This window comes from Ixodes scapularis, unplaced genomic scaffold (genome assembly GCF_016920785.2).
Source record: "Ixodes scapularis isolate PalLabHiFi unplaced genomic scaffold, ASM1692078v2 ptg001212l_1___fragment_1__unscaffolded, whole genome shotgun sequence".
NCBI classification, from domain to species: Eukaryota; Metazoa; Arthropoda; class Arachnida; order Ixodida; family Ixodidae; genus Ixodes; species Ixodes scapularis.
This window is the reverse complement of record NW_024610117.1, coordinates 2,107,152-2,127,987: the sequence shown is the minus strand read 5'-3', so window position 1 is coordinate 2,127,987 and position 20,836 is coordinate 2,107,152. Positions and strand designations below refer to the sequence as shown.

The window sequence follows — 20,836 nt, the reverse complement described above, 5'->3', positions numbered from 1 at the left end:
CTTAAAATTGCTAAAATTTCAGTTATTTAAACAGGCGGGGATAGTAATGATGGGAGTAACTATTATCCGATTTCGATCCTTCCTTTTTTTCGATGCCCCCTGAAAATCATGCGTTCTCGACTTTTTAATGTAATACTCCTAGTTTACGGAATGGCAGTTCGGTGCTGGGAGACACAAACCCACAGGACAGTTTTACTAGTTCAGAAACAGATCATATTAGACCTTTTGAATAATAAAATTTTAACCTTGAGGACAATCATTTATTTGAACAAAGCGTTCGATCGAATAAACCACACGACACATCTTCACCAGTTAAGATTCTATGGAAGACTTTATTCCATTATCAATTCTTCCGCCCCATCTACAACATCGCCAACAGAACGTTCAGGTTGGAAACTCCTCATCAACCATGCAGCGTATTTACTCTGGGAATCCTTAGCAAATCATATTAGATGCCTTGTTATTGATTATTTACGTCAACAATATTGAACGCATTGAAACTCATCCGAAATGAGTATGTACGCGGAAGATAACAGCATATGGATTGTTTCTGACTGTAGTGAAAGCGTACCCACTTCCAAAGAAAACGTTGTTTTTAGATGACTGTGTTGCCATTAGGTGTCGAGCTATACACACGTTCAAAACGTAAGTAGTTATATTTAAATGTCCAGGATCACGGATCGCATTGCCCAATGATTTGTATTTTGGTACAAATGTCGGAGAATATGTAAACAGCGTCAAGGCCGTCGTTGTTGTGTTCTCCGAACACATGCTGTGGAATCTACATGTTTCTTACACACATAAAAAAATGTATAGAAGTTGAAATAATGAACAAATATAGGCAAGTATTTTCTGGAACTATCAAAAATAATATATCAATTCCTTTTTCATTCAATTTGTTGTTGATGCCACCTGGTCTGGGTACAACAGCAAAAAGTAACTTCGACAGGTTGAGGTTAATGCAAACAAAAACTATAATGATAACTGAAACTGTTCCACGCCATCGTAGTTCCGTTCGCTTATTTATAAAGCATAAGATACTTGACATATCTAACATGTACTCTAATACATTAACTGCGACGTGCCAACGTGCCACAAGATAACTTATAAGAATTATTTAAACCTCGGCAAACTTGAAAACATTGTATTATCATAATTGTACGTCATTCGGGAAAATGCTTGTTTTATTTTTGTTATATGTATTTAAGTCATTGTGTTGAAATTCAACCTATTTCCTGTGACATGGTAAATAAAACATGTTTTATTATGTTTTTCTTTTGAGTTTTCGTATCATTGCCGCTTTGCCCTGTGTCTAAGAGGGTAGGAACCCGTGAAGCTGCAAACTTTCAGCTTTTTTTTTTCAGGCCCACTTGTCGAATGTGTGTTAAAGCGCTAACGAAATAAACTGATTTTGATTTTGATTTTGATCATTCATCATGGGCAATTTTTCGTTTGACGTCCCACAGAGATCAGTACTGCCACCTACTTGGTTTTTATGAACATGAATGACGTAGTCCAAAAAGTGTACGTAAAATTAACCTCTTAGCGTACTATTTCCTATTTTATTCGTAAATGATTATTCAAGAAGTTCAAATCCTTTTCAGTAATGCACGACATTGATTCGGCAATCAGTGTAATGATTGACAGATGGTATGTAAGATAAATCAAGTTTTTCATGACTATAGCTAACGAATAAAAAGCCCAATCATTATCTTACCAAATAAATATGATCCCACTTAATACAATGAAAGTGTATAAATATATTGGCTTGCATATAAGTAAGAACCTTCACTGCGCCCTGCACATCAAATTATATTTTCTACAAGATTGAATAAACTCCATGAAATAAAAGTATCCTCAAGTATGAATCAAGTAAAATTAACTATAATTCAATAAGATTATAAATGTAAACAACGATAATAATAACACCCATCATATCTTCGAATAAGTTAAAGTCGCATGGTTTTCCCATACTGTATCAGGTATTAAAAGGTTCGAAATAATAAAAAAAAATTCCACCTAGCTGTTTGTGTTACAAATATAGAAGGCATGACTACCCCGCTCAACTCTGCAGACAGTCGGAACTTTTGTCTCTGCAGAAAGGACAGAAATAGCAAGGCTCAAGTTTGATATGAGTTCACCAAACACTTCAGCATTCCCCAGGAAACTTACTTAATACTTACAATACTTCGTTTCAGCTTAAAATTACATGCAGTCGATACTACGAGGCAATGAGATCAATCAAGCGCGTAAAGAGAGCAACTCTCTAGGCCTTGACTGTTTCTGATTGGTTTATTGATAATATAAAACGCTCAGAAACATGACGAAAACCATGATGATGCACTTTTGAGGCTGTCTGATCGGTCCCATCCGCTTGTAGCGTCAGCTACATCTGCACTTAAGGTGAAACGAAGTATAGCAAATGATTACCAAGGTATAAACTCGGTAGATGTGTTGAAGAGCTTCCATTCCAAAATAGTTTCCTTTAAATTAGCTTTCTTCCCCCGCCCCGTTAACGAATGGAATCTTTTGTCGCGAAACACCTCATATTCCACTACCCTAAATCTATTTTGTATCAACATAGAAGTGCACCTGTCGACATCGATTAGCCCATAACATCTATCAAGTGCGTGTAGTCAAGACTACACGCACTTTGTTCATGTTGTACCAGCCTTTAAAACCGAAATGGGATATGAAATATTGTAAATAAATATAATAAGTATACAAAATCGTCTTCGAGCTGCAGATGACTTACCTTATTCAAGCAAAATTCAAGTTCAGAAAGCGTGCAGAATGTGTGAATGCCAACCTGTAGAACAGAACAGATGTAAGCCAGGATCTATAAAATGCTCCGCGCGAAGTCTGTGCGCTCAGCATGTGCGGCCAAGTAACTGATTCGCATTTACCATAACAAGTCCCGCCTTGGAGGCCGCATAAAGGAGCTGTGCTCCTTCGTAAAGTCTCGGAGCAAGTATGGCAACCCTGGAGCCCACCGGAAGTTTGAGCGACACCAGGCTTGCAGCTAGTTGATCTACCTAAAGGAAAGGAAATGCGGCACTGTTTTAAAACAGTTTTTATCGTCGCTCGGGATGTCAACATTATTTTTTTTTTATTCGGTTCTAGTGGAGATTTTGTAGGGTTAGGAGATTGGGCAGAACATACAAATGGCATAAACAATTACGAAAAAATACATGCCTAAAACAACCTGGACAATTCATCAATGTCTAATTTTAGGAATCACTGGTTCCACTGAACAAACTGAAACACACGCATTTTTACAGTCATGGTGTTAAGAAGAAAGAAACACGGACCGGCGACCAAATGACAACTCAGCTGCTTCATAGCTTCCGATGATGCCAATAATTTAAAAAAAAGAAGCGCGGTTAAGTTTTTTTTTTGCTTTTTTAATTATTCGCAAAACAATTCTTTTATGATTCATAGCCAACAGCGCTGCTTTCATGTTGTACTCCTGGGTGGTCGGCTTAGAGAATGATGTAGCTTATTCATAGGATATTTTGACGCCGCAAGCACACGTGCTGCATATTTTGTTGTCACGTGCTGCTTAGTCATTTGATTAAAAACGTTCCCATTCCGTTTACAGGGGGCATCATTCTTTAATAATCCAATCGCACTGTGCCTCGTGATCTATCAATGCCTGAATATGTTGCCATAAAAAACGACCAGTAAGATCACTTTGCCCCATGTATGACAATGCTAAATTCCGAATGTTGTTGTTTTCCCCTATAACTGGCAGCCCTTTCATTATAAAGAGGAGCAATTAAAGGTGTGCATACCATCTAAACGGCGAGTATCTTGCAACGTGTAATCAAGAGTGAATATAATGTCACACTGGAGAATTATCAGGAAGTTCCTCCAGTAGCTTCTGCATGCTCAGGGAGGCATGCGATCCGCTGTTTGCATTTAGTTGGACCGTGACTGTACGTCATAAACTTCGGAACACACAAAGAGAAAATGTGTGAATAATACCGTGAACGTTTATGTGAGTTCCGATACTGCCGTCAGATCGAGAAGATCGTGCCAATACCATTCACATCCAGTAAATATTTGCGAGATGCGGATAGGTCGCGCCGACGCCATCCTGCCATACCATAGCCGCCGCCTTTTCAGAGCACAGCTCTGTAGCTCCTTAGCGCCTTTTTCCGGCTTAAGCGGCGCCGGCATAACCGCGCGGTGCATTATGGAAGATGTCCCATAATGCACCCCGCAGGACCCTCGTGACGTCAAACGTGATGTGATGAGTGACGTCACGAGGGTCCCGCGCGGTACATTGTGGGGATTTCTCATAATGCAGCTCGCGGGGAGGAGGAGGAGGGAGGAGGACCAGGGGTAGGGGAGGAGGAGGGGGGACTGGAGGAGCAGGGGAGGGGGAGTAGGAGGGGGGACGGGGATGGGAGGGGAAAAGGAGGGGGAGAAGGGGGAAGAGAAGGGTAAGAGGGGAGGAGGAGGGATGAGGAAGAAGAGATGAGGGAGGGGGAGGAAGGAGGAGGATGAGAGGAGGAGAGGAGCTTGAACGATGAGGGGACGAAGTGAGGAGGAGCAAGAGGAAAAAGAGGGGCAGAGAGGAGGAGTAGCGGGAAGGATGAGGAGGAGAGGTATTTATCATCCTCTCAGTACCCTTCCCTCCTCTTCCTCGAAGGCTGCGCTCTAATTCGGCGTTACTGGGTGTTGTAAACGTCCTTCATTTTTTCCTTGCGTCAGCTGAGTTGTTTGTGAATCGCCTAAGCTGCCGAAATATTCCGGTTTCCTGGAACACTCGAAACTGAAGTTTAAAACAAAATGAAAACCGCCATTTCTTGAACTTTTAGCCACAAAAAAAAAAGAAAAAGATGTTAGGCCTTTCTGCCTTTTTGTGATTGGCTCTTGTGGCTGTGTGAAAGCGCGACGGCCACTTCAGCCATCCGGAGGGATGAAGCGAAACATGTGACAACTCTCCCCGGGACAAAATCGCTTTAACGTAAATTTGTCACGTAACTCGATCTCATGCGCTGACAGTCTCACTGAGGCCGTAGCATGTCTTCGTGTTCTGCCGAGCTATGATATATCGCAGACCAGTGGTTCTCATCTATGGATATGTCGGGGACCCCTTACGGACCGCTGGGAGTGACGTGGGACCCCTTCCAACGGGGGGGGGGGGGGGGGGGGGACGTTAGTAACTTAACACATTTGGAGCATGAAACAGGTGCCTTTTATTGGTATAAGTAGCAGCAACCTGCTGTCGTAGTTCCGGAAGCAGGTTGCAAATCAGTCACGGCCGGACTAAACTAAAAAAACGTGCAAACTAAAAAAAAAAATTTTTGTTGAGGGTTTTGCGGACTCCAGAAGTGGCTTCGCGTACCCCCATTTGAGAACCACTGCCGTAGAGGGTGACGTAGTTCCGTTTTCCAATATGCCATTATCACTGTTCTCTAACTTTCGGGCGCTCAAGTCTCGGCCCTTCTTTTTCGTCGTAAACGGAATACGGTCATGCTCACCTATTTAAACTTCAAGAGCCAGCTGCCCTTACGATTATAAAATGTTGCTCTTAAAATAGGTGCTCGATATAAAATATTTCGCGCTGTACAAGGCCCTCTCCTCGAATGAACGTTTACTGCACCAAATCACCAAATAACAAGGAACAATAAACGCTTTTCTTGTGATTACCGATTTCTTCGTCGGAGTCCATGAAATTATTTTGCCATGATTAGTGGGCAAACTTCGACGTAGTACTCCTAATAGGCGACAGCAAGATCTCCGTTGAATATGACCGACCTGCATTCTCTTCTTTGTGATTGCATTGTTTTTTACTGCCCGTGTCGGCTCATCCATCTATGATGGATTGCATCAAATCTATAGTGTTGTTTTTCTTCTAAGCCTTCTGCAAGCATGCTTGTAATAGACAATAAAACGGTCGTCTTTATTGACTCGGCCGGCTTCTCTCTCACTATTGAAGGTCATTTGTGCTTCATTTAAAAGTGTCGCTCGGTGTGAGCATGGTGTAATTGTAGTTAGTAGTTGTTGTTCTATTTTTATCACAGAGAAGTTTTCCTTTTATAAATCTCTCATGAATAATCTGCATGTAATTATAGTGGTCCAATAAACTTCTGAGAGCGATTGAACACGATTACTTTGTGCCTGCCATTGAAATGCAACGTCTTATTACAGCGCAGGTTTCTGAATACAGTTCTTAAAATTTATGATGGCAAACAAATTGCAGCGAGAAATGTGCCGCACAAAATAAAGTTCATATTTGTTTGGACTGCAATCTTTTTTTTTTTGCGCCTGAACGTATGTGTGATTATATATTTATAGCCACCATTAGACCAACAGACAAACACACTTTTACGCCATCAGATGTCCCAACATACGACAAGTCATCAGACAGTTCAACCATCAATGTCTGAAAAATACGACAGACCATCAGCTAGATGTACTGTCAAAATATTTCGGGTGGTTCCTTTCCACAAACGAAAACTATGATTAAGCCGCGTGTCTCATGACTGCTGTTAAGCGTTCGTGAAAAGTCGTGACGTGCGGGATTTAAATCAAGTAGACTGTGCTTATATCTACTTATTTTCATTTAATTACACATATTACTTCTGTAGTGTTAGGAGAGACGTACATTAAACATCGCATACATCAAGAGTTTTTTTTTTAGTGCGTAAAAAATACATGAAACTATGCTTTGTTTTTAACTTAGAAAGCAAAATTTCATCCTAACGGAGTAACCGAAATATCTTCGCTAACAGGATCTGGTTCCTATGAAAGTGAACTGTACTCCTAGTATCTTTGAAAAAAAAGTGGTGAGCATGATACCAAATTTTGCACACTTTCAGAATAGTGAAACCTCGAATACACCTGTTGGGGTTCCAGGATGAACAGACTTGCTTCAATATATGCAGTCCTTGGTGCATAGTGTGAAACATTAAAGAAATACTGACAGGTCCAAATCAAATTTTTTTGTATTTTGCGAAACGATTAAAAACGATGCCTTTAATATTCGAGGCTTGAAAATTTAATATTTGTGCAGTAAAAAAATTTTTCCAAAAGCCGAATTTGAAGTTACCACGCGGTCCGCCCCGGTGCAGTGACGTCAAAGATTGAGTTGTCCTGTAACTCCAGTTCCTCTCCCGCCTCCGAAGCGTCCCAACCGAAAGTATCGTGTTCGCCCGCGTTCAGCGATCAACATTGCTTCTCCGTGCGTGCCGCCTATTGCTGTGAGCAGGCGACACCTCACTTTCGAGCTTGAAGCTCCTTTAGGACCCTTTCAGCGATCTCTAATTCTTTGAAACGGTGTGAGGTTGAAGAGAACGCGCAGTGGAATTTTGTGAGCGACGTTAGGGGCCACGTCGCGCAGTGTCACCGTGAAAGGCTGCCCCGACAGAGTCACGTGCGAAACTATGGTGCACAGATCGTTTTGACCGTTTCAAGATTTTGTTTTTGAAGTCTGAGAGGGTCCTTCGGCACCGAAAACAGAACCTTGTCCGATTCCCTGACTCCCTGTCGTCCTTAGTGTCACATGTGCCAAACGCCGCCATGTTTTCCGAGGGAGGATAAAAAGCCAGGAGGCGACATCACTTCCAACTCCGATCTTCAGTATTTCAATATCGCGGGCAGTAGTGCTTTCGCAATTGCGTTAAAAACATGCTTGACGTATGTTTTTATTACGTATAATTAAATTGTCGCTTGCGAAGCTTCTAAGTTCATAATCGATTACGTCACAAATAAATTGAAGTAGGGAGGTGAAAAGAGGGAGAGAAAAAAGCAAAAGGTAAAAATAAGCGCGTGCGCCGTACAAATTATTTTTTGTGGATATGACTGCAACTTGCCCATCGTTTTAGACAACAAATGATACAACCTTTGAGATGTAAGCACCCTTTTGAACACTTTACCAAATGCTTAAATGAGAAACATTATATTTTTTTAGAATTTCTGTAAAACTCAGTATAGTTGTTTCGGTGAAACCACAGTCTCCGATTTTTAATAACCTCGAGCCTATGTGTTAGGGCTCAGGCGGATCCCAGAGAATAGAAGTGTGTCCTCTGAAATTCGCCAGACTTGGCCAGTGTCATCTTGTAATAATAGGATCAAATGTGATAATCCGCTAGAGCACGGACCATGAGTTCCCAATACGGCGATAGTCCAACTGTAATATACACGGACGCGTCCCCGTATGCGCATCAGCCAGCAATGCCGTACGTGCAATCCATGCAGTAGGGCAAGATATAGCCGCCTTCATAGTCCGCACAACATCTACGGGTACATAAGCCGCCGAGCAAATTGCCGTTGTCCTAGCCGCCACGAGAGGCGACGATACCATCACAGTGATCACAGACTCCAAGGCAGCTTGCCGCCATTACCTACGGGGACGCATCTCCAAAACAGAGCTTCGCATTCTCAAGAGCATCCCCCGGCTCACCGAAGTATACCTCGTCCTGGTACCCGGACACGAATACCTCGAATGAAATGAGGCGACACATGCCGCTGCCCGCCCGCATACACAACGGGCGGGCAGCGGCATGACTGGAGAAAGGAAGGTTGTTCCCGAGAGGGAACAACCTTCCTTGCTGCACCCACGACCGACCTGCTCACCAGGTATGCCGACGTACTGGACGACTACCGTCACGACCTAAGAAAATAACCGGCACTGCACCCAAGACTATCAAGAAATGAATCCACCACGTTTCGAAGACTGCAGACCAACACATATCCCCACTGCACCCATCCTCACACCGTCTGCCCCGCTCAATACCCTGCCACCCGCAATTTCTGCCCTTTTCCGGGCACTCTGTACCACCAGGTATGGAAATGACAACAAACCCCGGATCTCACTTCCCATCCAACCCCACCCTACGAGCAGTGAATGGCATGCCTGATCAACCCGGACCCTGGGATCCAGCAAGACTTGGTGAGGAGGGCCCGGATAGCCGGTCGCAGCCAGGGTATCCCAAACTAAGGATGCCCACCACTCGGCTTGTCCCTAACATATGCACCTGATGCACGTTGAATAAAGATTTATTAAATGAAAATGTGATAATTCTATTCTAAATGTCAGAAGAAATGAACTCTCAGATATTTTCTTTTTCTAGGCTCTCAAGCTAGGCAATTTTTACTTATTCTGAGTCGGTCGATATTATAAAAAAAATGCCTCCCTCTTTGGTATATACCAAAAACGATCTAAATGAAGCATATATGAGTCCTCTATGACACCATGGTGTGACCTGACTTCATGGTGATGTCAGAGTGTCACGTCACCTCAAAGTGCAACGTGGCGTCACAGCACGAACGCACTTGGTCACGCGACATTACTGTACATGGCATCGTGACGAAACGTCAGGTCAGGTGCAGTAACTGTCACACGGCGTCCTTATGTAAGGTTACGTTATGGAACAACGTAACGCGATATCACAATGTCTATATATGGTGTAACCTAATGTCATGGTGCCACGTAAGGTTAGGTGAGGTACCGTCGCGATGCCATGTCATAATGTTCCCTAACTTCACAGACTCACTTGACTCCACTGTGTATGCGATGTCATGGTATCAGGTGACGGTTTATATTGCATGATGATTGTCATTGTTACTAATAAAATTAGGGATATTTGGTCTCTCCGTCAAGCCTTCCGTGCTAAATATTGAAGGGCCCAGAAATGTGTCTCAAGATAAAGATATATTTGAAATATACACTTACGTCTTTTTTGTATTCTGTGTACGTCTTGCTGATGTTCTGATGCGGGTACACGATGCCTGTGGTGTCCCCGAAAACATCCGCCGCTCTGTCAATCACATCCCCCGCTGTCCACGTCAGAAGCGGCTCTTTTCCGGGATTGTGGAAGTAGCTGAGTTTGGAGAGGTCCCTGTGTCCACAGGCAGAAAAAATATTTTTAATGACTGAAGTGCACGCAAAGATAAGAATATCCAACCAGATTTCTTATCAGATAACTTGAACTAATGTTATGTTATCACTGATTTGTTTCTGCTGCAGAGGTGCATGATATTTCTGTCCGCAAGAACAATAGAGAAAAAATAATTTAACATGCGGGATCACAAAATACATGCAAACTAATTTTATATTTCTGGTAACAAAGTGTGTGTGTGTGCGTGTGTGTGTGCGTGCGTACGTGCGCGCGTTCGTGTGTGTGCGTGCGTGTGTGCGTGTGTGTGTGTGTGCGCGTGTGCGTGTGTGTGTGTGTGAGTGTGAGTGTGAGTGTGTGTGTGCGTGTGTGTTGTTTAGAAACATAAATTAACATATTGTCTTCCGGGGAACTAATACGTATTCAACAGCAGGGAAACAAACCTATCTAGTTTTATTGATATATAGGGCCACGTGTCGTCTTCCTCCCTTAATAAAATGGGGAAACTGAATTCAAATATAGACATGACGTCGGGTCAAATTACGCTGATTTTCCTTCTAAATGTTGCTAAAAATGCTCGGAAGGACGGACGAACAGATTTCTGGGATTATGGAGTTTCGGTAAAAACTGTTTTATCCTCTAATAGACATCTGAAGCCATTCCAATCTAAAACAACATGAACATCACGGTATTATAATAATAGTCACTAATAGGGATTACTAAGTGATTTAGGCCAAGTTTGTTATTAAGTGCTAATAGCCAGCAATAGCCGCTCGAAGCGATTGTCACCGGTGAGCATAGAAATTAAATTACGTTGCCAATAATAAGCACAAATAGCTAGCCGTTTGTAGCAGTTTTAGCAAATCATGCCATAAATAGATGCCAATGTCCAATATTAGCCACATCATGCCAGTTCTATTTGCATTGGCCAACATATCTTATTGTGAAAAATGTTAATATTGATCAGTTAGTCATTTCTAGCCATCTCCTGCCAACCAAGGCAAGCATAACAGCCATTTGCCAATATTAGCCGTTGAAGTCGAAAAAATTTCTAACCCCCAAATCGTGGAATTAGCCTATAAGAGTCACGGATAGCCCAGTATACAGATTTGAAAAAAAGGTATGGATGCCTATGGTCAATACAACCCCTCTTAGTCAATCCCGACCCTAAAACTTAAATGCCACAGAATAGCGAAAGTCGCTAAGACCCGGGCATTCTCAGCTTATTTGGACAAGAATCGATGTCAAGCGCCCATATTACTTATTTCAAGCCGATCACATTTATGAAACACAAACAGCATAAAAGTCCAATATTAGCGGCAATGGCCTCCGAAAGACAGCCTGCTTCAAAGATAGCTGACTCCAGATAGTTACTAATATGAGTAATAATGATTTGGACCAATTTCAGTCCCCAGAATTTCTGAATTAAAACTAATATTCATTATCATTATTAGAAGCTTCTGTGCCCAATACAAAAAAGTCATTGCTAATACCCAGTCATATTTCAGTGGAGCCCATTTCGTCCATAAAGATTTTGATAAAATAAAAGTGACCAATGATTCATAGAAAACATTATCTGTCAGTTTGTTGATTGGTGCACAAATATTCCAGAAGAATAAATAATTGTCATTACTGCGCACCTGAAACCGACCGAGTTCGGAAATGGCGAAATAATACATGTATTAACTAATAGTGAATACTACTTATTGAAATTAAATCAGTTCAATAAATAGTCACTTCATCCCATTATCTCCTAATTAAGACACAAAAGGAATATAACTACATTTTACCAAATAAGACTGACTTCAAAATCAGCAGACATATAAATAGTCAAATAAATACAAAATAATAATTAACCGCCTGGAATTATCGCTAAACGTAATAGGGCAAATATACCAGTTAAGTTAATTGCAAATAAGGCCTGTGCCGCATGTAAAATAATACAGAATGCCTTAAATAAGAATTTATGGGAATCGATCGGTACATATGAATGTTTAGTATAAGGGAAAACTAGTCGAGCACAACCCTAATATCAATCTAATTTTTTAACTAAGTTGACCCACCCTCAAGAAAAGATGTCACCACTTTTGTGCCTCCCAACCACCCCATTAATTTTAGGTTCAGTTAGTGTAAGTGGTCAGTTGTAATAGTAAAATAGGACTTTTTTAAATTTCGAGAATAACTGAAGAAAACGGTCAATGACAAGTGTAGCAATAAGTGAATAGAAAGAAATTTAGGTGTTTTTTTTTTTTTTTACTTATTAGACTAAGCAGAACTGTTAGAATTAGAACTGAAGAGTTTCAGATATTAGCCGTTATTATTGTAGGTGTATAAACTAACTGGAGCAACTTAAATAAACCACGGCCAAAACATTCACACGCTGATCGGTGAAGCGACAAAATCAAAGCAAAGTCAATCCCTAACAGCTAATGCGGTAGCCGAAGACACCCGAAAGCCGCTGCGGTGCAGTAGAAAAATGTCTAAGAATTGTATGAGACGCATAATTCCGTTTACCTGCGAAGGCAACAACACGCGAACGTGTTCGATAGCAGCATTTTAGCAACATTATTCGGTGTTGAAGGGTAAACATTCTCAAGTTACGAGCGACAGTCGGCAACACCGATGACTATATTAATAAGCCAACGCCCATCGGCAGACCCCTGTTTGTCAAAGTGTATCAAATTATTTTGTTCAAACGAACAGATTTATGTCTTTTCTTTTTTCCCAGAGTCATATCTCGGTTAACACAACGACGTTCGCACTGAAACGGTATTATTCAAGGAACATGATTCGTCACACCAGTTAATCATGCTCCGTATATTAGTGAGGGAAAAACGTTAGGTGATATATCTGACTGCTGACTGTGGCAAGGGTAAACGGGCGTACTGTAAGGTGTCGGATCTAACTTCCCCCTGGTGCGAATTCGAAAAAGCTTGTGAGTACAGTCATCAGACTCTCACTCTGATTGGCGCGTGTTTAATGGCCGTCACCTGGATTAAACGCCAACGTGCACTTCACGCTTTTCACTTCTGCCCGCCTCCTCCTTTCCTGTATCCTCTCATCTTTCTACCTTTCCACAACTTGGTCCCTCTTGCAGCTTAGGGGAGGGGAGTGCTAAAAGGATTTTCTTCCCAGCAGAAAATCGAGGTTGTACGCTGTCCTTTAATGGACAAGAATGAGAAGGGGGCCCGAGACTTTGGTAAAGGTGCCCCAGTGAATCACGGTCTAATATCTTGACGGCTTCCAGATTAGGTTAAGCGAAAAGCGTAACATAATCGGAAAGTCGAGTAATGGCTAGCGCCTGCTTCACTGAGGCGTGTTCACCTTTACCTCAGGCGTTCCCTCCACTCTCTCCCCAAATGAACCAGGCGATGTTACGTCTACGAAAACACGCCAAGGGATTTTTGCTAAGCTCAGTCTAGCAAGTTCGATAACTCTCATTATCTGATTTAATGGTATCTTTGCATGCTGATGTCGGCCTTTTATCTTTTTGGCATACTATTGGTGAGAAGTTAAGAACTTCAACAGGAGTGATAATTACAAACACATTTTGAAAAACGAGAAAAAAATATTAACAGGAATCGAAGCACACGCAAAAACGCAGGTATGCGAAACGCAAACAATATAAACAATAGGCAGCATCCAATTCACAAGCGAGTATGTATATAGTGGAATATAAAATAGTAATGTTGTGTCTAAATAAGATGAAAACAAATAAGCATTTACGGGCAACCTGGGGATATAAAGCGTTGGGCAAGGTGTCCCGCGCGCCAAATCGCCTACAGTCATTTCCGCCACGAGGGCTCAAGTATATTTGGCCACGCGAGCGGCGCTCCATCGCTTATTAAAGGCCGTCGCCGTGGATGCGCAGAGGTTCATGGGATCGCGGCGCTGGCGATGACAGTGAAGAAATGACTACGTGTTGTTGAACCAGTTCGTCGTGTCAGTCACCGAGACGGTTAGCAGCGTGGGAATTCCCATACTGTCGTCCAGACGCGCAATGCTGCTCGTCTGTGAGGATAGCCGCAAACTGGGTTCCTTTTTAATTTTTACATTGTCATTTGTGTGTTTCTAAGATTGCCCGCGTTTGCGAAGTGTTTATTTTTTCCTATTCACCCAAGCAAATTGAATGGAATTCTGAACCTCTAACTACTACAGATGTCGTCATCAGAGGGCCCCGACAAAAACATGAGTTATGACGACGATATGACATTCGGTGAACATGTAGATTACGCAACAATCGACAAAAAAACAGACGCTAGGCCTGGAGTCTCAGTGCCGGCCAATGCATCTTCAAAGGGGGGGGGGGGGGGGTCTAGCTGAACTAAAGATGGCCATGGCCATGCTTCTTCAGTTACGGCGCCAGCAGATGACGCGCCCAAGCCCCGCGCCCGCTAGAACCCCGCTGCTAGGACCCCACCCCTAAGGACTACCTACGGCACTCGCTTAGCGCTCTGGTTTTTTCGGGGTACGAAGGTACGAAGTCCCGTGCTCCCCTTCTTGGGCATGAAATGCAGGTAATTTCTGACTTGGTGACGCTGGCCAATGCGGCACTCATCACACCAGATTCGCAGTGGGGAATCCTTGTGAGCAGATAGGAGCTATGGGTGGCCCAGCCGCCCAATGAACTTTGTCTGAAGGTAACACATCGGTTGCACAGACGTAAGCGCAGTCGACTCCAGGAGTCACAGAAATTTGGATACATATACTTGCTGAGCAGCGAGGGCATCCTGCTGCGGTACATTCACCAGGCGGACGATGGGTCCTGCGGCCCGCTTTTCCGAACTGTAATACCTCATACATTCCGTTAAGTCATTCATAACTTATATGCATGGTTCAGAGCCGGCAGCTCACAGCAATGGGAGCACGACTTGCGAAACTTTGGCCCGAATTGCAACGTGGCCAGGCATGAGGTAGGATGCCATAACTTACGCACGTAGCTGCTCGGTATGCCAGAAGGCGAAACCACGAAGTGGCCTACCCCCAGGTTTAATGCAGTTGATTTAAAGCGAGTACCCCTGGGAGTGTGTTGCCTTTGACATTGTCGGTCCCTTTACTCGTAGTCCACGCGGCAATTAATATCTTCTAGTAATGACCTACCACTTCACGAGGTGTGTCGAAATGTTTCTTCGCGCAAGCTGAAGTCGAGGGAAATCTGGGACTGTCTTTTCGAGATGTTTGCGCGCTCTGGCTTTGCCGCAATGCTCGTTGGGGGAAAGACGTCTTATGTTGTTAGCAAGGTGTTCGTGGATGCTTGCAAGGCACTAGGGATACGGCACAAACGGACTTCGCCGCACCATCCACAGGCGAATATCACGGACAGAGAAATAGTCCGCCATAACCTGAAGCTGATTCTTGTAGCGCATACAAAGCGACACAAAAACTGGGGCGCAAAACTGGCAGAAATGGCATTCGCTACCTGCCCAACAATCAGCCGGTCCACGGGTTTTACTCCGCCTCAACTCAACTTTGGGAAAGAGCTCGCGTTTCCCCTGGGAAACGGTCTTCCTTGCACGGATCCAGCATGCACGCAGCGCGCCACTACGCAGTTCGCACAAGATCTCCGGAAGTGTTCACGGGGAACTTGCGGGAAGCTCGAGAAAGCCTCGACGTCTCGAGACTGCAGCAAGCAACCAGCACAACAAGGGGAGGCAAAATCTGTAGTTCAATGTACGAGATCTCGTGCTGAGGGGACCTCAACCACTGAGTGATGCTGCAACATGCTTCACGGCCTTTTTAGCAAAGAGATGGGAGGTTCTCTACCTTGTTCGCAAGAAGCTCTCTAACTTGTCTTACGAGCTGGGAAATTGCAAATCTGGTAAAGTATGCAGGTCCATTCATGCCACCGGCCTAGAAGCTTTCTATGAACCCGAGGAAGCATATATGCTGCACGTTTCACATGGCACCGGTTCGAACCACCTTTCGGAAGATTCCACAACGTCCCTGCCAAGATACAACCTACAACGGCGTGAATTTGACGAAATGAGCTCGCGCTTTAAGTGCATTATGTTCGTTCCAATTTCCTTTTTTTTGTAGTTTTTTTTTTTTTTTGGGGGGGGGGGGGGAGAGTGGAAGAAATGAAAGCAGACGTGCTCCCCTATTGCTGTTGGGCAGGTGTCGTTTTCTAAGTTTTAAGTTATATAAGTTGTCACAGTTCTGTTTGTTCAGGAGAAAACCTATGGAGGAAAAAATTTTAAAATATTTTCATGACCCCTTTAAGTGCAGCACTTGCTCCTTTGAATAACAAAATAAAAACTTAGCATTGGTTGCTCTATACTTGTAGCGAAATACTGCCCTAGCCGACGAGAACCCTCGATGTTGGAGCACGGCGAAATGCGGAGAAGTGAAATTTTCCCCATCCAAACAGTCGCATGCATAAAATTAGTTTGCAACAGCTGTAACAACAGCTGTCGTGCTCTGTTTACTTTTAAGCCGTGACAGAAGTCAGTGCGACAAGCACGAAGGCACCAGGACACTGTTTTGAAACGTTTTCCCGCAGACGGTGCACTCGCGCTAAAAATTCACTTTTGAAAGCCAGGAACACGGGTGTGTGCGTGTGTAGGCGTCGCAAAAGAAGATGAAGGGGGAGGAGAGGGCCAATTCAGGAACGGGGGAAAGCTCGCGCTGGTAGCTTTGGTTGCTGTCCAAGCTTAAGGGCAAACCCAGTATAGTGAGAACCTCACCGTGGATTATTGTTTCATTTTTTCGCCAAAATTCAGGGTGCCTCGCCGTGCACGCACCGTAAGAGCGGCTGTCGAAAAGACATAAAAAAGTACCTAACCCAAACGTAAAAAAAAAATAAGAAAAAAATTGAGCGCGTGTTGGGTTCAAATGTTCGAAAGGCACTCCCTGTCGTTCTCTATTTGGCAGTGGCAGTACGCGGGTAGAGTTTGAGGGAGGGTAGGACACGAGCGCACGAGGGGACTTCAGAACATCAAGCTCTCATGGGAATGTTTTGTAGCTAAGTCTAAAAGCAAGCTGCTTTGTCTCTACTTACTCTTCAAACGCTTTCTAATCTTGAACGCCGGCCTCCGCCGTTCGTCCTCCGTGTTTGAGCTTATTGGAAGTGTGATTAGAGACAAACACAGCTATTTTTCCGTCGATTGACCTAACGTTCCAACGACAGCTCGATGTTTTTACGTCCCCAGGCGCTCTAGCCTCCTTCTCTTTCTCAGTTTGTACCCTGCAGCCGACACCGCGTTGCGCCGGTGCATACAGACAACCAGTCGAGCGCACGAACTAGCACGGTAAGGCTGTACCTCGCAAAGCTCGCAGCGGATTCCAAGAAAGCGGCTTTCAGTTACGGCGCGCTGAGGTGGCTCGTCCTAGACCAATAGTGGCTACGTTTAGATGTAAGCGATCGTAGCGCACCCAATCTAGCAGGGGCCAGTCGCCCGCAGCCTGTCTTTCTTCTCCTTCATCTAGCCATCTGCTACCAATCGAAACAGTCTGTTTGTTTAAGACGTATTTTAATGATTTTTCCACCACCTTGACCTTATGTCATCTGTGGAAAAGATGAGGGATGAGAGATGGGGAATACAATGTGGATGAAATGTTTAAAAATAGTGCCGGATGCCGGCTTCTCGAATGAACTTAAGCAGAGAATCCAGCACAATCTTCCTGTGCTGTATGTCGTCCCCTGGTCGCGTCCACTCTACGAAAGTTTTGGGTCGATGACAAACGGGGAGGTCGTATATGGTGGCCCGCCTTGAGCGTACAGTGGCTCTGCATTCCCAGAGAAGATGTAATATAGTTGCTGGACACTTGCTCCCGCATCGAGTGCAGTCACCGTCAATAACCGGCCCGGGGTCATCGGAATGTCGGGCTCGCCTGGCTCTGTCCAGCTTAGCCTGCAGGGCAGGCGTTATTGCCGTGTTGGTGCGGATCCGGCGCAGAATAACGCGGTCGCTCCGGCTGTATTCGGCAGGTAATTCGCCGTTCGGATCTTGAGGGACCAGATCTTTCAGTGTCTTGCGCCTCCTCGTCCTTTCCAGGGACAGGAACTCGTCGGGGTCAAGGGGGAGGACATCATTTTCGCCTTCTTGACTTTGCTCCTGTTGCTCCTGGTCTGGTCTCGCAGGCGCAGCTTCAAGCGCCGTTCTGGCAGCATTGTCGGCCTCTTCGTTGCCATATATGCCGGAGTGCCCCGGCACCCATCCAATTCGAAGGACGCGTCCTTCATCTGCAAATTGCTGGCCTAATTCTCGCAGCTGTCGGACGGTGTTGCTATAGGTGTCAACCTTGTCGCATTCTGCGTGTGCCTCCCTGCTATCAGTGAATACCCATACGTGTTTGTAGAGGCTTCTGTCTTGTTGCAGTGTGTGGCCGCTTGTTTGGCTCCTGCCAGTATAGCTTGTAGCTCGGCTTCCTTGAGGCTACATTCACCCTTAAGTATTTGACTGCATATCATCTGGGAGTTTAACATGAACCATCCAATGGCTCCTTGTCCGTCTCCTCGTAGTGCAGCATCTGTGTATACGTACAGGTTGGTGAAATCTCTGTTGTGCTCTCGAAAAAAGTCGATGTGGTCCATGACTCTTTGGAACCGCCGCTTTTCGTGGTCCTTCCCGATGTTGCGAGCCAGTGGGGCAAATGTAGCAAGCTGCATGGTTGTATCTTCGAGGCTTCAGTTTGGGAGCGTCGGAAGGTGATCCGTTGCGTAACCAATATGTCGGAATATGGCTCTTCCCGCTTCTGTGGTCTTGAGTCGGTCCAGTTGCGCGTCCTTGAGTGCGTCTGCCCCTCCTTGAGAGTATTAAGCTTAGAGTGAATGTGCAGGTCTTCGATTTTTGCAAATCGTGGAAGTCCGCTAATTGCTCTCATAGCTTCCCTGTTGAGCCTTTCAAGTTTTAGGACTTCTGTTTGCGTAAGTCTATTGTAATTAGACTTACGGGAGATCGGCCATGACTAGGTTGAACAGCGTAGTAGAAAGGACTGCGCCTTGAGGGGCTCCGACCCCATTCGGTGTTTCTGGACCTGCGGTGTTTCCCACTTTGACTGTAAATTTACGTCCCTCCAAGAAGGATTTGATGAAGTTGAGTGGTGCTCCTTGGATACAATGGGCGACTGCGCTGTCGATTATTGACTTGTGTGGTACGGAGTCAAACGCTTTTTTGACGTCTACTGCTACAACGATGCGTGGATCAACTTTGGAAGGTGCTTCCAGCACATCCGTGTAGATGATCAAAAGACTATCTTGAGTCCCGAGGTGTCTTCGGAAGCCTGTTTACGTTTAATGAAATGTGCCATTGTTCTCTAGAATGTGCTGAATTCTGTATAACGCCATTCTTTCTGTGAGCTTGCATAAATTCGAGGTGAGTGAAATAGGTCTCATGTTCGCAAGCGACGTCGTGAGCGTGCCTGGTTTAGTAATTTGGATGACCCAGGACGTCTTCCACTCTTCTGGAACTTGACCTGTGGTCCAGATTTGGCTGATCCATGTTAAGAGCTGCTCTGAATGTTCGTCTGGCAGGTTCCTAAGAAGAGCATAGGTAATGCCATCTGGGCCTGATGTGCTCTTGGTTTTGCATTACCTTAGAGCCGAGTTCAGCTCCCCCATAGTAAAGGGGGCGCTGGCAGGATCCCCTGGAGCATAGTATTGACGCTTGTAAGTCTCTTCTGGGGCGGGTGTTGCGGGTTGCGGGAAGAAGAGTTGTCATGGCTTCTGCTGCCACTTGGTCTTCTGAAATTCGCAGTGCCAGCGCCATCTTTTGTGCTGCAGTCCTGCTCTTTTTTCGGCCTTGCATAGCTTGGAACGTCCTCCACATCTTGTCAAGGCCCGTCCTACCGTTGAAGGAGCCACAGTGGTCTTGCCATTGCTGCCTAGCAAGTTGGTTGGCGTACCTCTTCGCAGTCGCCGTCACCAGATTGAGCTTTGCCCTCAATGCTGGTGGTTTGCCCTCATTCTTATATCTTTCCAGGGCTTCAATTCGGGAGGCCCGTAGGTTGAGAAGGTGTGAATCCGGTGTCGGGTCGCCTTCCTTGACCTTTATGACTTGTGTGGCTTCCTTGAGGGCTGCCTGTAATCTTTCTGTGAACCCGCTCTCAGTCAGCCCTTGAGTTAGAGCTTCCCTGAATTTGTCCCATTTCACTGGTTTGTGTACCCGCTGCTTTACGCCGGGTGAGAAATGGGTCAGTCTTACGGTGATTGGTAGATGGTCACTGCCCATACAGTCTTTTGAAAGTTGCCACTCGAGTTTGATGTTCCGAGTTGCCCAGGTGAGGTCGGGTGTGGTGTCCTTCTGCTTTGCGTGCATACCTATTCGCGTAGGCATATCTACGTCGTTTGCGAGTCTAAAACAGTTCAGTGTCATTGCTTCAGCTATTTCCTCACTTTTTGGTGAGTCACGGGAGTATCCCCACATGGTGTGCGTCGCATTGAAGTCCCCACCCACGATGATTGGTACCTTCCCCGCTGCAAGTTTCAGGTGTGAAATCCAAGCGGTCGCGTTGCTGCGTACGTTGTATCCTGGGCGCTCATAAACCGACACCACCACCAACCAACGAGCTCCAATTTTCACCAGCACTGCCACAATTTCGTGATATTCGTTGCACCATTGCGACATATCGATCTGGTCTTGCGGTAGGTTATCATCTACGAACACTGCTGCTTGTCCTTTAGCTATCGGCACGTTCGGCGTATCAGACCCCCTGCGCGGTGTTCCCCGCTTCTTGTACCGTATGGTCGGAGTCATATATACGTTATGCCCCGCTATTTCTTTTTCTACACCCCCTACCTCCTTCAGCAGGAGGGCTACCGGTTTCTCTATAGTTAAAACACGTTTCTTCCGTTCACTCACTTTTCCCGCAAATCCGTGACAGTTCCATTGAACAACACATGGCGGCCTCGGGGCTTGGCCCCGATTTGAAGCCCTGTTATTAGTTGAAGCCATCTTGACTTTCGTGCCTCATCGTGTTGCCGCTTGACGAGTTTGGTTTTCTACTATATTCTTGACCTTGGAACAATGAGCGGACAGCCACGTGCA

At 44.9% G+C, this 20,836-nt stretch overlaps 1 protein-coding gene across 1 annotated transcript in view; it reads right to left on the bottom strand.

Annotated features, from left to right (window-relative positions):
- LOC8041234 (medium-chain acyl-CoA ligase ACSF2, mitochondrial-like) overlaps positions 1–20,836 on the bottom strand; it is a 79,092-nt gene that overhangs the window by 41,078 nt on the left and 17,178 nt on the right. Inside the window, exons 2-4 of the mRNA XM_040220245.3 lie at positions 9,689–9,854; positions 2,907–3,035; positions 2,756–2,809 (exon numbers count right to left, since the gene is read on the bottom strand). Of these exons, the coding sequence (XP_040076179.2) occupies positions 2,756–2,809; positions 2,907–3,035; positions 9,689–9,854 (349 nt within the window). The remainder of the gene's footprint in view (positions 1–2,755; positions 2,810–2,906; positions 3,036–9,688; positions 9,855–20,836) is intronic.